Raw genomic sequence first — 14,641 nt, 5'->3', positions numbered from 1 at the left:
GAAAATTGTCAGGGATTCCGGATAGGGGTGGGAAGTTCATTCCACCAGCCAGGAATAGTGAACAAGAATGCTCTGGAAAGTGATTTTGTGCCTCTCTGCGATGGTATGACGAGGCATTGCTTATAGCAGATATTATATCTTTTTCAGGTTAGACCATACTGTTTCTTAGTTTCATTGTGAATCCCAGATTGTCAATGTTGTCTGATACTGCTGGGCCTCACTGACAATGCTATATTACACTATGCTACAACAGTCTGTCACTAGACAAAAAGCTCTGAGAAGGACTACAAATGAATTGGTGCATGACTGGAACAAGGCAAGGCAATATTTCACTTAAGTTTGGCTACACCGGCCTCTCTGAGTCTCACAGAAATACATAAGATAAAAAAGCTGTAGTCTGTCTCATCATGTCCTCTAAAGACTAATCTTGCTGCTCTGTTCTCTTTACAAAATCTTCTATAATAATTTGCACTAAACTCCATTTTTTATTGCCTCTGTCTTTCACATTTGACACACCAGTCTCGCCTCATCAGTTTCCCAACTAAATCCTGAGATCCTCAATATAACTGAGAACCTGTGTGTTTCATTAATATTCTTGAGCAGGGCCATCTCTCCCCAGGTCCTCGAGTGCTCTTCTCCTGTGCAGTCAATTTTCTTTATGTACTTAAAAGCATGATTAATGAAATATCAACCTTCACCATATCTGGCTGACCAAAAACATTTCTAAGACTTTATGACCCAAAAGGTGCACCCTGCGGTTTAAATTATTATTTTATTATTCTCCAATTATTCTCAAACCCCTTTATTTATTCAGGAATGGTGAGAAAGACACATTGGAACATAGTGTTAATTAAACATATTTAGTCATTTGTAAAGCTTTTTATTCTTCCTGGTACTTCTCTTACTGTCTTCCCCATGGTTACCTACTCTTTTTCTCTTCCTTTCTTGTAGGCCCACATCTTTTTACACAGATCTTTGCAGATTGTTCTGCTGATTTCCACAGAATTTGTCTTTCATAACATTTACCCTTTGAGTTTTTTATTTATTTCACGGGTTCACGCTTACATATGATTAGCTGAGGTATGATAATGTACCCCACCTTCCTGTATAAATGTAAAATGAACTTGAAGTGTGGAGATGGGGTGGAGGAGGGATGCTGATAAACCGTCAATGGATAGTGGTAAGTCAGCGGTATTTATACTGTGGTGTTGATTACTTGTTTGTGCTCCACCACTGTTGATTAGGCTAAGTATCTGACGCACTCCTCCCGAACCTTGCTAATAAAACCTCATAAAATATTATGCAAAATTGATTGTTTTTTTTCCCCCTACCATAATAACAATACAGTAATAATGTTAATCACATCTTAACCATGTTTTAATCCATTCCACAGTCATTCCACATATATATCACCAAAATCAGCACACACAACACCCTCTCAAACCCATAATAACTCACACAGGCTGGCAAAATTGTAACATTTAGCAGGACATCTACCACACAAAAATGTATGAGTTTTATATTTGTTTCCCCTATTAATATGAAGATTTTAATTTTAGTGATTTTCCTTTCATTTTGCTTACAGGCTGTAAGTCAGAAGTGAGAGACTGTCCTTGCAAAGTTGGAACTGCCCAACTTTATAGAAACAGTTTTTGTGCCTCAGACGCATTGTAGACTACTGGTTCAGGAAACAGTCCTCATCCTCCATAAAATGTGCAGCACACATATGAATATTTGAGTTAAACGGTTCTGGAACAGTGTTGTAAATATAACTTAACCACTGAGTAGTTTTGCTTTCACAATGAAACAACAGCGAGAATAAAAGTTATGCCTTCTTTCTTTGCGTAAACATTTGGGTGATGTTATGCAAATCTTCCAACATTGTGACGTAGACATGTAGGGGCATGTGGTTGACTCACTGAATATCTCTCTGGATTTGAGACTTTAGTCTTTGCAACTTTACAGATCTTCTTTATGCACCAAGAGCTTGTAACACTACAAAGAGAGAGGAAAAATTGAAAATTGAAAATGCATCATATTGTAAGGGAAACAGGTCAATTTAGCTCAAAAGGGAATCATTTAAGATTTTAAAGGGAATTTGAACAGAATCACTGTTTAGAGTGTTATCGGTGAGACGGCCAGTGATTCACTGAACGAGCCGTTTTACATCAAATCTGCACTGGATATTAATATCCAAAGAATAGTGAAAACACTATTAATTAGCACAGTAACAAGATCGTCAGTTTAAGACATTAACTTGTAAGCACAAAACACAAGATACTTCTCTTTTCAATATGAATAAGGCTTTATTAGATAAATCTAAGACATATAAACTAATCTAACACATAAGCACACGCACTCTCATTCACACAAGTTGCAGGAAGATAGAAAGTTAGGAAAGAATGGGTTTAAGAATGAAAATGTGAAATCCCAAGTTTACAGCAATATATGAAATTGCATAGACATGAACAACCATCAATCACTTAATTAACCCTCGCATTGAGTTCCTCAATGAGGTTAAAATTATATTAGATACACCAGTTCAGCTTAGTCTGGAGGTGCGTTGCCTGTGTAAAGGGGGTTCCCTTTGTTGTCGTTGAAAAGGGGGTTTCCCGAGGTTGCTGGTTGGCTGGAAGTTCAGTAGTCGTTGAAGTGACGTCTTGGGAAGCCCGCGGTTGGGCGTTGGCTGACGATGCGGAGTTGTGGGCTGGTTGAAGTTTCAGACGGGCAAGCAAGGTCAGACTCTGAGACACGGCATTACAAAACTTAACTCAGAACACGAAACTCTCAAACGGAAAAGAAAAGAAACTAAGGTAAAAGAATAGAAGTAAAGTTTGACGAGACTAGGTGGTGTTTCTTCTCATCGTGGCTACGTAGCAGCAGGTGTGCAGGCCGAAGCACGCTGGAACAGCGCTCAAAGAATGCTAAAAGTGAAAAAGCCAAAGAAAAAGCCAAAGCTAAAAGCCGGCTAAAAGCTAAAACTACAAGCCAAAGCAAAAATCAAAGGCAAAAAGCAAAATTTGATGGTGTCCTGAGTATTTAAACTGGCCTTTTGGCCACACCTCAAATGTTGTCTTGACCAATTAGATATTGTCTTTGCTCGGGGTGTTGCGATGTTTGTCCTGCCCATTCATAAATCATATGTTATCTTATCAATCACGTGGTCCGAATTTTCCCGCTCTTGCAGGGTATAATTTTGGACATGATTTCTATGATAAGAATATGATACATTTGACAAATAACTGATGGTCAGAAACGTTTCAAGCAAGAAGATTTGAACACACATATACTAAACATGAATATGAATACTTAAGCTATTCAATAGTTATTAAAAAGACATACACAATAAGTGATTAGAAACATGATTTCATAAATGATATGGAGTTAAGCAATGGACTGATATTTCTATAGATTCCTTCCTCTGTAGATGAACACAAAATGAAGATGAAGACAGTTTCTCTGCCTTTCTTTGACATAAGGATGTTCTGTGAAGACCAGAGGTTAAAAGGTTCCCTTAGGAATTTCAGTCTGGTTCTGCTAGGTGGGGGGAAGTAATAATAAATAATAAAAATCTCTTTAGTGTGTTCATTACAAATAAATTAATACTTAAAACTACAAAAGCAGTTCGATCTAGAGCAGCAAGTGATTCGCTCTTTTCTTTTATTGTTAGATTAACATTAATGAGACAGACGGCCTATATATTATGACCTACTCTAATGCACAGATCTAATATAATGTTACACATCAGATGTTTTTCTCCAACAGTTCCCAGTTTTAGATGTTTAATTAATATTTGGAGCATTGGGATCGCTAGAAGAGGGCTTAATGAACTTATTTTTGTGAAAACCTCAAATTTTTCTAAAATTTTTACTTATTTTGCATGTAGCTCTTAATCAGCCTATAATAATTTATTTTAGTTTACATTTAAGATTAAGCTCAGTCAGGACAAGAGTCACAAGAATATTATATATTGGAATATTTTACTCATGGGCCCTGTCTCTTTCAATAAATGTAATTGTAAATAAACAGTTTGTCTATCCAACTTATCCCTTTTTCCACCTTCAGCTCTGCAGAAGTGCAGTGTTCTCCCCTGGGGTGCGGTCATGTTAATGCAACACCTCATTAATGCTGCTCTGTTAGTTTCAGTGTGATGGATGAAATCCACAACAAGTGAGGGCAGTCAATGCTGTCTGGTAGGTGTCACATTCTAGGACGCAGAGCTGCCATTTTTTTCCCCTCTTTGACAAATCCATCTGTCTCTCTAATATAAAGCAATGCATCTCGTGACTCGCAGATACCATTTTTTTGTGTGTCATTACCACACAGAATGAGCTCTGTAATTTGTCAGAGGGTAGGGTGACAAACTCCCTTTGTTTATTTTCATTATGGTGCCTCAGGAAATTTGACTTATTTGTAGTGAAATAACGGTTGAATTATTAAGGGGGCATATGTTGTAACCTTGGGAACACATGTAGCTTGGCTATTTTAGCGTGTGTTATAAAAACATCATGAAACGGCTCAGAATGGATGCTGTGGGGCTTGTGGGTGCTTCTATAAGCATGATGTCAGAATGGTTGTCTGACCTCTCCTGATGAAAGGACGTGTTCATGTACTCCAGGAAGGATTCATCCTTGATCTCGTTGTCAGTGAAAATAAAGCTGATGCCTTTGCCCTGTTGTGCAGCAGTCCTGTACAATCCCTTCAAGGTCCTCCATCAGGTTGAGGGTGTTGTAGGAACTAAAAACACAGCATGCAAAACAGCAGGCTTTATTCCTCTGGCAGAGTTTCCAAAACTCGGGTTGATAAAAATGCATTAATTAATTAATGTAAAAAAATATTATAACTAAAATAATTAATTTTTTAAGAAAAACTAAATAAACGTTTACTAAAAACATATTTTATTTGTTTACATGTCATGTGACCAGTAAACAAACAAACAAATAAAACATAAAATAATCATGAATATGTAAATGTGTTGTTAAATTGTTAAAATATTAACCGATAATCACAGTGTGTATACCAGTAAATATAATAAAACATTAATACAGTATGTGTAGTTTTTTATATATATAATAATTTATCTTATAATTAAATGTATAGTTTTTTTTTTTTTTTAATTGTGAATTGAAACTTTTATGAACTCAAAATAAATAAAAATAATTCATCCTTTAAAGGGGTCATATGACATTGCTAAAAAGAACATTATGTTGTGTATTTGTTGTAATGCAATGTGTTCATGCGGTTTAAGGTTCAAAAACACATTATTTTCTACATAATGTACATTATTGTTGCTCCTCTATGCCCCACCTTTTTGAAATGTGTCGATTTTTACAAAGTTCATCGTTCTGAAAAGCAAGGTGTACGCTGATTTGCCAGCTATCCAATGCATTGTGATTGGCTGAATACCTCAAGCTTTATGCCCCTTACCATACTGTGATGCCGTCTCCCAGCACGACGAGACAAAACCAATAAAATCCATTACAAACTAGGCATTTGTTGCATCCAGTGGGGACATAATGACTTATACTGTCTTTTTCTGCGCTGTGCTGCGCATCACGCTGCGTAAACATAAAACCATGTCTGCATTTGTGACCGGAGAAACAAGCCTACTCTACACTGCTCAAAACTCACGTTTGAACCGTCAGTGGCAAATTCTTTATATATAAAAAAACGTACTTAACGGGCTGTGAGTCAGAAGCGCCAGACTGTCCTTACAAAGTTGGAACTGCCCCACTTTATAGAAACAGCCTTTGAGCACAGACGGTTGGTAGGCTACTCTGCAGGTTCAGGAAACAGTCCTCCATAAAATACAACTTAACCACTGATTTGGGCGGATTCGACAAAGGAGCGGCCTGCAGGTTTGCGGCAACCACATGTGATGACCCAATGAAACACACAGCATCTCCACAACATGTTGGCGGCGGCAACAACAATACTACAGTGAGAATAAAAGTTACTCCTCCTTTCTTTGCATGAACATTTGGGGAGGTTGTGCAAATCTTCCCACACAGTGACGTAGACATGTGGGGGCGTGTTTAAACGAGGCGTTTTAGGAGGGCGTGGACAAGTCTTAACTTATAACTTAACTTAAGTCTTAACTTATAACTTATAAAGAATATCTCTTTGGATTTGAGACTTTAGTCTTTGCAGCTTTACCGATCTTTTTAATGCACCAAGAGCTTGTAACACTCCAAAGAGAAAGGGAAAATTGAAATTGCATCATATGACCCCTTTAATATTGCTATGAAACCTAGCTCATGCTCAATTTTAGATTCAGTTGCACACTTTTCTTCTAAGCCTACTTCCTGGCCTATAGCTGTGTTCCTTTTTCCGAACATATGAAACAAATCAAAATTTTGTATTTTATGCATTAATATGATTATCATCATAATTACTACATTACAGAGGGAGATCGCTTCCTGGTCCTGTCAGCCGTGCTGCTGAGTGTGTTTGTAGCGCTGTTTGGCTTTGTTTATCTGTTGAAATCTCTCTTACTATCACTCTCTGTTGTTTAAATTGCTAAAGTATAATTTAATTCTCACCATATTTCTGATTTTGTTGTTTAAATAGTTTGAGTTTATTTTTTTTTCTTTTAATCTGAACTGCGAGCCCTGCACATTAGCAGGGCATTAGCATTCCGTTAGCCTATTAGCTTGACAATCGCATCTCCATTCGTGTTTCCTACCGCTTCTTTTTCTCTCGCTCTGTTTCTCACACTTTTCTCTCTTTTCCTTTTTTTTCATGAGTCCATCAACAACTGTGGTGAGTCTGAATTATTTTACAATCACGATGAGTAAAACCTGCAAACATGTCCTTGCGGGGCCCATGCTGGTTTTTGTGGGCAAAGTGGGCTAGGGCCAGCCCACACCAAACCTAAACAGGCCCAGTGCGGGCTTGCCCAGGCAAGGCCGACAGCTTTGGGCTCACCGCAGGCTCTCTTTGAACAGCCCACACTATGGGACTGCCCACATTAATCCAATGATGGCCCAGTGTGTGCCAGACATGAGCCTGTTAATGAGAATTTTGTTGGCAGTTTTCTTCCTTACCACTATGGGTGCTAGGGTGTTTTAGGTTTCCTCAATTAAAGCGGTAGAGAGAGTTAGCAATAACAAGCAGCAGTAGCCAGCGAGATGTTTTTTTTGAAAGTGTACATTACTGATGTTTTTTTGCAGAAATGTTGCATGTATGTATGGCCTATGTTTGGATTGATGCTAAGAATTTAAGACAGTGTATTTGTATGCATTTTAGAAGGACCTTTTATTGATAAGGTTGTCACATTATGGTCCAGTTTGAATATGGATTTAAAATTCTTTTCGACGTGAGACTATAATCTGGACTATTTTTGATTGTTTCTGGTTAGGAAGACTCTGGTGTTTGAGAGCTGTGGCATGTTTTCATTACAAGAGGTTGGATTATTATTAATCAGTCAACTTCAGATATGGACAGTGTTTGGACATTGATGTACTATGGATAAGACTTTCACACACATCAAATTTCACAACAAAATCCTACAATCTTACATTGGTTTGTTTGCTTTCTTTTTGTTTTGGTTTTGTTTTTTTTGTTTTGTTTTTTGTTTTTTGTTTTTTTACTGAATTTACATTTTTGGCTATACAGTATGTAGCTGTATTAACCTGAACTGAATATTTTATATTTTGTATTTAATAAATCCATTGATTTGAAATTCATTTTCCTACAGTACATTTTTTGACAATAAAGACATTAGTTATGTGATGTCTGCATCCATTTCAGATGTATATTAATTGTTTTTCTCAAAGACTTAAGTTATATTAGCTGAAAAGTATGTTTGATCAGGACCGGGTTGGGCACCCCTGTTGTAGATTAATAGTGTGGGCTAAGTGAGGGCTGCCCATGCAGGGCCAGCACTAAGGGGCCAACATTTTGCCAATAAGCAAAATCTCAGGGGCCCTGCACTGGGAGCCCTCTGGGGGACCTTATGCTAGCCCTAAGTGGCTTCAATACAGTGGCTAAATTAACAATAAAATATATATAACATCAGCAGGTGCAGACATTACCCAGCAGCACAGTAGCAATGACTTTATGAATTACTTTACTTCCAAGAGCAAAACTATTAGAGATAAAATTGTAACCATGCAGCCATCAGCCACAGTATCGCATCAGAAATAGATCCCCTGAGGAACAATTCCACTTATTCTCTATTATAAGAGAGGAAGAATTGTATAAACTTGTTAAATCATCTAAACCAGCAACATGTATGTTAGACCCTATTCCATCTAAACTCCTAAAAAAAAGTGCTTCCAGAAGTCAAAGATCCTCTTCGGAATATTATTAACTTGTCACTGTCATTAGGATATGTCCCAAAAACCTTAAAACTGGCTGTTATTAAGCCTCTCATTAAAAAACCACTACTTGACCATAAAAAGAATTCATTAATTACAGACCGATCTAGAATCTTCCTTTTCTGTCAAATATACTAGAAAAGGGAGTATCATCACAACTATGTTCCTTCTTAGAGAAAAATGGTGTCTGTGAGGATTTCCAGTCACTATTTAGACCGTATCATAGTACTGAAACTGCTCTCATTAGAGTTACAAATGACCTGCTCTTATCATCTGATCATGGTTGTCTCTCTATTAGTGCTACTGGATCTTAGCGCTGTGTTTGACACTATCAACCACAACATTCTTTTGAAAAGACTAGAAAATGATGTTGGCATTAGAGGAAGTGCATCAGCATGGTTCAACGTGTACATATCTGACTGCCATCAATTCGTGGCAGTGAATGAAGAGGTATCATACCAATCACAAGTGCAGTATGGAGTACACCAAGGCTCAGTACTAGGACCCTTACTTTTCACCCTTGGGAGATATCATCAGGAGACATGGTGTTAGCTTTCAATGTTACTCAGCTCTATATTTCTTCGCGACCCGATGAAACATACCAATTTTCAAAACTAACGGAATGCATAGTTGATATAAAAAACTGGATGATATAAATTTCTTACTGCTAAAGTTTGAAAAAAAAACAGAGGTCTTAATAATCAAAAACCTGTAATGACCTAGAACACGGTCTAATACTTGATGGCTGCTCTGTAAATTCTTTGTCATCAGTTAGGAAGCTAGGTGTGCTTTTTGATAGCAATCTTTCCTTTGAAAAACATGTTTCTAGTATTTGTAAAACTGAATTTTTCCATCTTAAAATATATCTAAATTACGACCTATACTCTCAATGTCAAATGCAGAAACGTTAATTCATGCGTTAATGACTTCAAGGTTAGATTATTGCAATGCTTTATTGGGTGGTTGCTCTGCAAAATTAATATATAAACTCAAACTGGTTCAAAATGCAGCATCTAGAGTTCTTAGTAGCAGTGTTAATTTTGACAGGCATTTTTGATTTAATCTTAATCTTTATCTTGAGACAAAAATGCTTAATAGTTTTAGTCACATTTTAGTCATTTGAGTCTTTCATAGTTTTAGTCTAGTTTTAGTTAGTCGTAAAACTAGACTAGCCAGACTGCGGCTGAAGGTCTGGAATTGATGGCAGCTTTCTTTGCCCAAGGCCTGCCCATGAGGCTGTTTGACCGACATGTCAAACAACCAATCACAGTTTCATTCAGCATCATGTTTCAGGGCGTGGAAATGTCACCACAAAAACAGACTGGTGTGGAAATCCTGTTGAATTCAAACAATCCGATGAAGACTTCGACACTTGTGTGCCATATGCATTAGACGTTTAGTCAACGGTCCGTGGGCGTGACGTCTGAGGCTGAGACAAAGTTTTAGTTGACGAAAAGTCATTGCATTTTTGTCAACTTTTACTCATGAGAAATTTGAATCAACAATTGAATTTGGAAAAACTTGAATAAATTATGACAAATCCCTTTAAACAGTAGTGAAAAGGGTGCAACTTATAAAAATTATAGTTGTTCATATATAATATAGATAATATATATCATTTATAATTTTTGAAAAAGAAGCACAATAAGACAAATATGAAAGAGATATGAACTAAACTCATTTTTTTAGATACAGTAGGTTTACTTAATGTGTACATTTATTTAACATATTTTGTTGGTTAACATTAATGACACGGATAGGTACTTAATTAATGCTGTCCCTTTAAGGTGGAAGGCATGCGTGTAATACTGACACACGTTCAGTTTTCACACACCTGTTTACATTCACTTAATCCATAACTGACTGTATTTACGTGAGATACTCTATACGACAGACAATTGGACTGCTGTGTATGTCTTTGAGCACTAAGAACTGATCACACGCTGTATATGAGAACTGAAGAAGTGGAGCGTGTGTGAGAGAGAGCACTTCTATCAGCACGATTCTGCCTATCCCTCCTTCACTAACTTTAAGTTAATTGACAACGAATTGTGACTCCCGGGAAAAATGGGATGTATGGTCACCTTAACCCTACCCATTCGGGTGCTAAGCCCATTGTTTAAGATAGTTTTTAAAAAAAATTATGCATTTAGCAGACGCTTTTATCCAAAGCGACTTACAGTGTATTCAGGGTATCAATTTTTACCTAACATGTGCTCCCGGGGAATCGAACCCCCAACCTTGCGCTTGTTAACTCAATGCTCTACCACTATCTAGTTCACATTTTGGTAGTCTGTCCATCCACTGCGGCTGCCATACTGAGACTAGATATGGGACGCCCCTTATCTGATTGCAATCCAATGACAAGACGCACATTTTGAATGCACATAGGATGTATTTTGAATGCCCTGTATTCCTCAAATAACATTATACTCCTGTCTCTTCCTGTTAACGAAGACGCGGCATAAATTCTGTCATAGTTTTTAATCATCATATATTAGGTTTAGCTCGTCAACATCTCATCTTCATCACAGAAAAAATGTTTGTTAACAAATATTTTTTGTCCTCATCTTCGTTGACGAAATTAACACTGCTTAGTAGAACCAGGAAGTATGACCATATTAGTTGTTCTGTCAACACTGCACTGGCTCCCCATTAAACATTGTATACATTTTAAAATCTTGCAAATTACTTATATAGCCCTGAATGGTTTAGCTCATCAGTACCTGAGTGAGCTCTTATTGCATCATAGTCCTTCATGTCCACTATGATCTCAAAACTCTGGCTATAATATAATACTAGCTATAATGATAATACCTAGAATATCAAAATCAACTACAGGTGACAGATCCTTTTCCTTTTTGGCCCCCAAACTCTGGAACTATCTACCTAACACTGTTCGGGAGGCAGACACACTCTGTCAGTTTAAATCTAGATTAAAGTCCCATCTCATTAACCTGGCTTACACATAATACACTATCGCATTTCAAAATTCAAATTATCCGACACAGAAGAGCATATACAGCATAGGGTGATATGGACAGACACAGAGGAGACCGTTGACAAAGGAATTATTGAATAAAGTAGTTATTTTTGTTTTCTTCACTTACAAAAAATATTCCCATCGCTTTATGTAACCCAGATTGAACGTGTAGGGGGTTGGTAAAAATATATGGGTAGAGAAAAAAATTTTGGTGGTATTTGTACCTTAAAAATATTAATTACTAATATAAATTTGTGTAAACTCATCGTCTTCATTTTCATTCATCAGTTCATTATGTGTGGAAAAGAATGCTTTGTGGTTGTTATGCTTGCCGCCTGTAGAGGGCGCTTAACACTATTGTGTCAAGGTAATGCAGCGGGCGAGTCAGAATCAATAAAATATTGCCGAAGACTGCAGCCAGTACTCCTCTGTCTCACAGTGTCTCTTTTCATTCTACAGTGCTGGCCAGAGTCGTACATTTAATTTACCCACTCAGGCTTCCCAGACTTGAGGCGGGTAACAACTTGGGGGCTCGTCCAGGATCAGCGCCACCTGGTGGTCGGGTGCTGATCAGTAAAGAACCACAGTGGTTGAACGTCTTCCATTCCAGACCAGTGAGTTGAATGACAGACACCAGCAGTCCAGTCATGGCTACTCTTCAGGAACTAAGGTGGGAGATCGAGAAGCAGCTCCACCTGCTGGTCAGTTCTTCAAACTGCAAAGCACTCTATAAAGTAGCCCTGTGTTGCGCGGAAGAGGAAAGAGAGATGGTCCCAGGCGTGGATGCAACAGAAGTGGAACTCTATGACTTCATTGATTTCATGTGAGGAGAACAACTGCAGTGTCTAGAGGACCAAGGAATGGCCCGCTTGCTGACCCTTCATGACCTTGTTCGTGAGTTGACTGCTATGGAACAAGGTCTCGCATCCAACGTCAAAGAAAATGAAGAGACTTTGGGTCTGGTATCACAATTTGCATTGACATCGGTAGCTGCCAGGATGCAGGTAGCACCGACTACAGGTCTGACATCACATGCAAGAGCTGAACAAACTATTCCACTGCCTAAAGTGTCTGAACAAATGACTGGTCTGATCAAATTCTCTGATGTTTCATCCTATTTGCCACGTAGAGAGTTCAAAATTTATGGTGGACAGATTTCTGATTCAAATTCAGACTTGAGTTTTAACAGCATTTGCAAGCAAATCAATGAAGGTATTGCAGAAAATTTCACAGAGTCAGAAATCATTTGGAACAGTGTTAAAGGTAATCACACCTGGTACCTTCAAAGAGATGCTAATCACGAAAGATAGCCTTACAGTAGCTGAGTTGAAATGGTTCCTTAGAGCTCACCTTAGGGACAAAAGTAGTACTGAATTATTTCTGGAGCTGAGCAATGCAAAACAGCAGGACAAAGAATCCCCTCAACAGTTTGTGTATAGGTTAATGGGGCTTAAGCAGAGAGTGTTGTTTGCTTCAGAACAAACAGAATCTGAGATTCAGTATGATCGTAAACTGGTCCAAGGTGTTTTCCTACACTCACTGTATCAGGGTCTGAATGAAAAATACACATTTGTCCTGAGGGACATTAAAGCAGCAATAAGCAACCCAGGAAACCACAGATGACCAGATCCTAGAACTTATTACACAGTCTGTTAGTGAGGAAACTGAAAGACAAAAATGAATAGGTCACACATATAAGTCCAAAGTCACAATTGCAAATGTAACATAGCAGGATGATGTGGTTGGGCAATGTTCTCCCCTGAGTCATGCAGAAGTTAAAGCCAATCGTGATGCAATTCATGAACTTTCTGCTCAAGTATCTGCAAGAATCTGGAGAAAGTTGTCATGTCCATGGGCCCTGGTGTTCAACAGCAAACAAAAATAGTTGCAACAAGTGCCCAACAACCTATTGGAAGCGAAGGGTAATTGCAAACAGTGTATATCCCAAAATGTTGAAGTGTGTACTCAGTTTCGTGTGTGGTCAAGCAGGGTACCGAGCTGTGGGCTGTCTCATGAAAAGTCGAGCGTTAAAAGAGAGGAGGTCACTGGGGAGGGACCACCAGTGATCACAGAAGATCTAGTGTCCCAAACTACTCCCTGTCCATCCAGAGGTGAGAAACCTGTAAACCAAAACACATCCAACAGAGCGAGTGAGACTGTAGAGAAACGTGTTGCACAGCTGATTGGCAGTCACTGTATGATAACTTGCCATTTAAATGGTGTCCGGCCTCAAATGCTTTTGGACAGTGGAGCCCAGGTCAGTATTGTTGGATGGGTGTGGCTAAAGCAATACTTACCAAACATCGAAATCCAACCGTTAGAATCTCTACTAGCGGATAGCCAGCTTCACGTCACTGTAGCAAACGGGACGGTCGTACCATTTGATGGATAAGTTGAGGTTTTATTAGAAATCTCAAGTGGCAAACAAAACAAAATTGCCCCTTTTGGTGAGTAAAAATTGCATGGACTGTCCACTGCTAGGATCATCCCAGCTCACGTCAACAGATGATATCTGTAAAAGAGAAGAACATCATGAGAGGAGAGTTGGAGAAAAATGTGACCCACCTGTTGATCTTGAACACCTCAATAAACAGGAACAAGGTATTGTAAGAAAAATGTTTTATGAGGAATCAGATGTGTTAGCTCAGGATGAGGGGGACATCGAGTGTATTCTTGGTTTTCACCTGAAAATCCGTCTATCCGATAACACACCAGTCCAGAGGTGTTAAAATGCCATCCCAAAACCCCTTTATAAGGAGGTCAAAGACTATGTCCAAAACATGTTGAACAGAGGTTGGATCAAGAAGTCATCCTCATCATATTTGTCACCAGTGGTATGCATTTCGAAAGAAAGACAGCTGCTTGCGCTTGTGTATCGATTTGTGAGTGAGGACTCTAGACATGTCACTGCCTTTAACACCTTTAATGAACGCCCCCGCTGCATTTCAGCAATGCATGGAAGGAGTTTTGGAAGGTATTAGAGTTGAGTGCTGCGCTCCCTGTTAAGAAGATGTGCTATGTTACTCAAAGTCTTTCAGTCTTTTTATGTTGATCATCTCAGAAGTGTGTTTCGTAAGATGAGGGAGCATGGAATTAAACTCCGACCAAAAAAAAATGTGAGCTATTTAAAAGTCAAGTGCGATACATTGGCTGCTTGGTGTCAGGAGATGGAATTCAAATAGACCCTGCAGACTTGGAAGCTGTCAGGGCTCTGAAGAACAAGGAACACCGCACAGTGGGGGAAGTGCGGACTCTGCTGGGATTCCTGAGCTTTTACAGGTCCTATATATGTATATGTTTAACCTAGAAAACAAGACAGAGAGTTCGAATCAACAAG

General features: G+C 38.5%; 1 protein-coding gene across 1 annotated transcript in view; it reads right to left on the bottom strand.

Moving 5' to 3' along the window:
- Positions 1-14,641, bottom strand: part of dnah5 (dynein, axonemal, heavy chain 5) — a 140,311-nt gene that overhangs the window by 66,979 nt on the left and 58,691 nt on the right. Inside the window, 3 exon segments of the mRNA XM_042741875.1 lie at positions 4,584-4,603; positions 4,606-4,705; positions 4,707-4,737. Coding sequence (XP_042597809.1) covers positions 4,584-4,603; positions 4,606-4,705; positions 4,707-4,737 — 151 coding nt within the window.

Source organism: Cyprinus carpio, chromosome B16, assembly GCF_018340385.1.
Source record: "Cyprinus carpio isolate SPL01 chromosome B16, ASM1834038v1, whole genome shotgun sequence".
In the NCBI taxonomy this organism is placed as follows: domain Eukaryota; kingdom Metazoa; phylum Chordata; class Actinopteri; order Cypriniformes; family Cyprinidae; genus Cyprinus; species Cyprinus carpio.
Note: the sequence above shows the minus strand (reverse complement) of the source record. Positions and strands in the feature narration are given on the sequence as shown.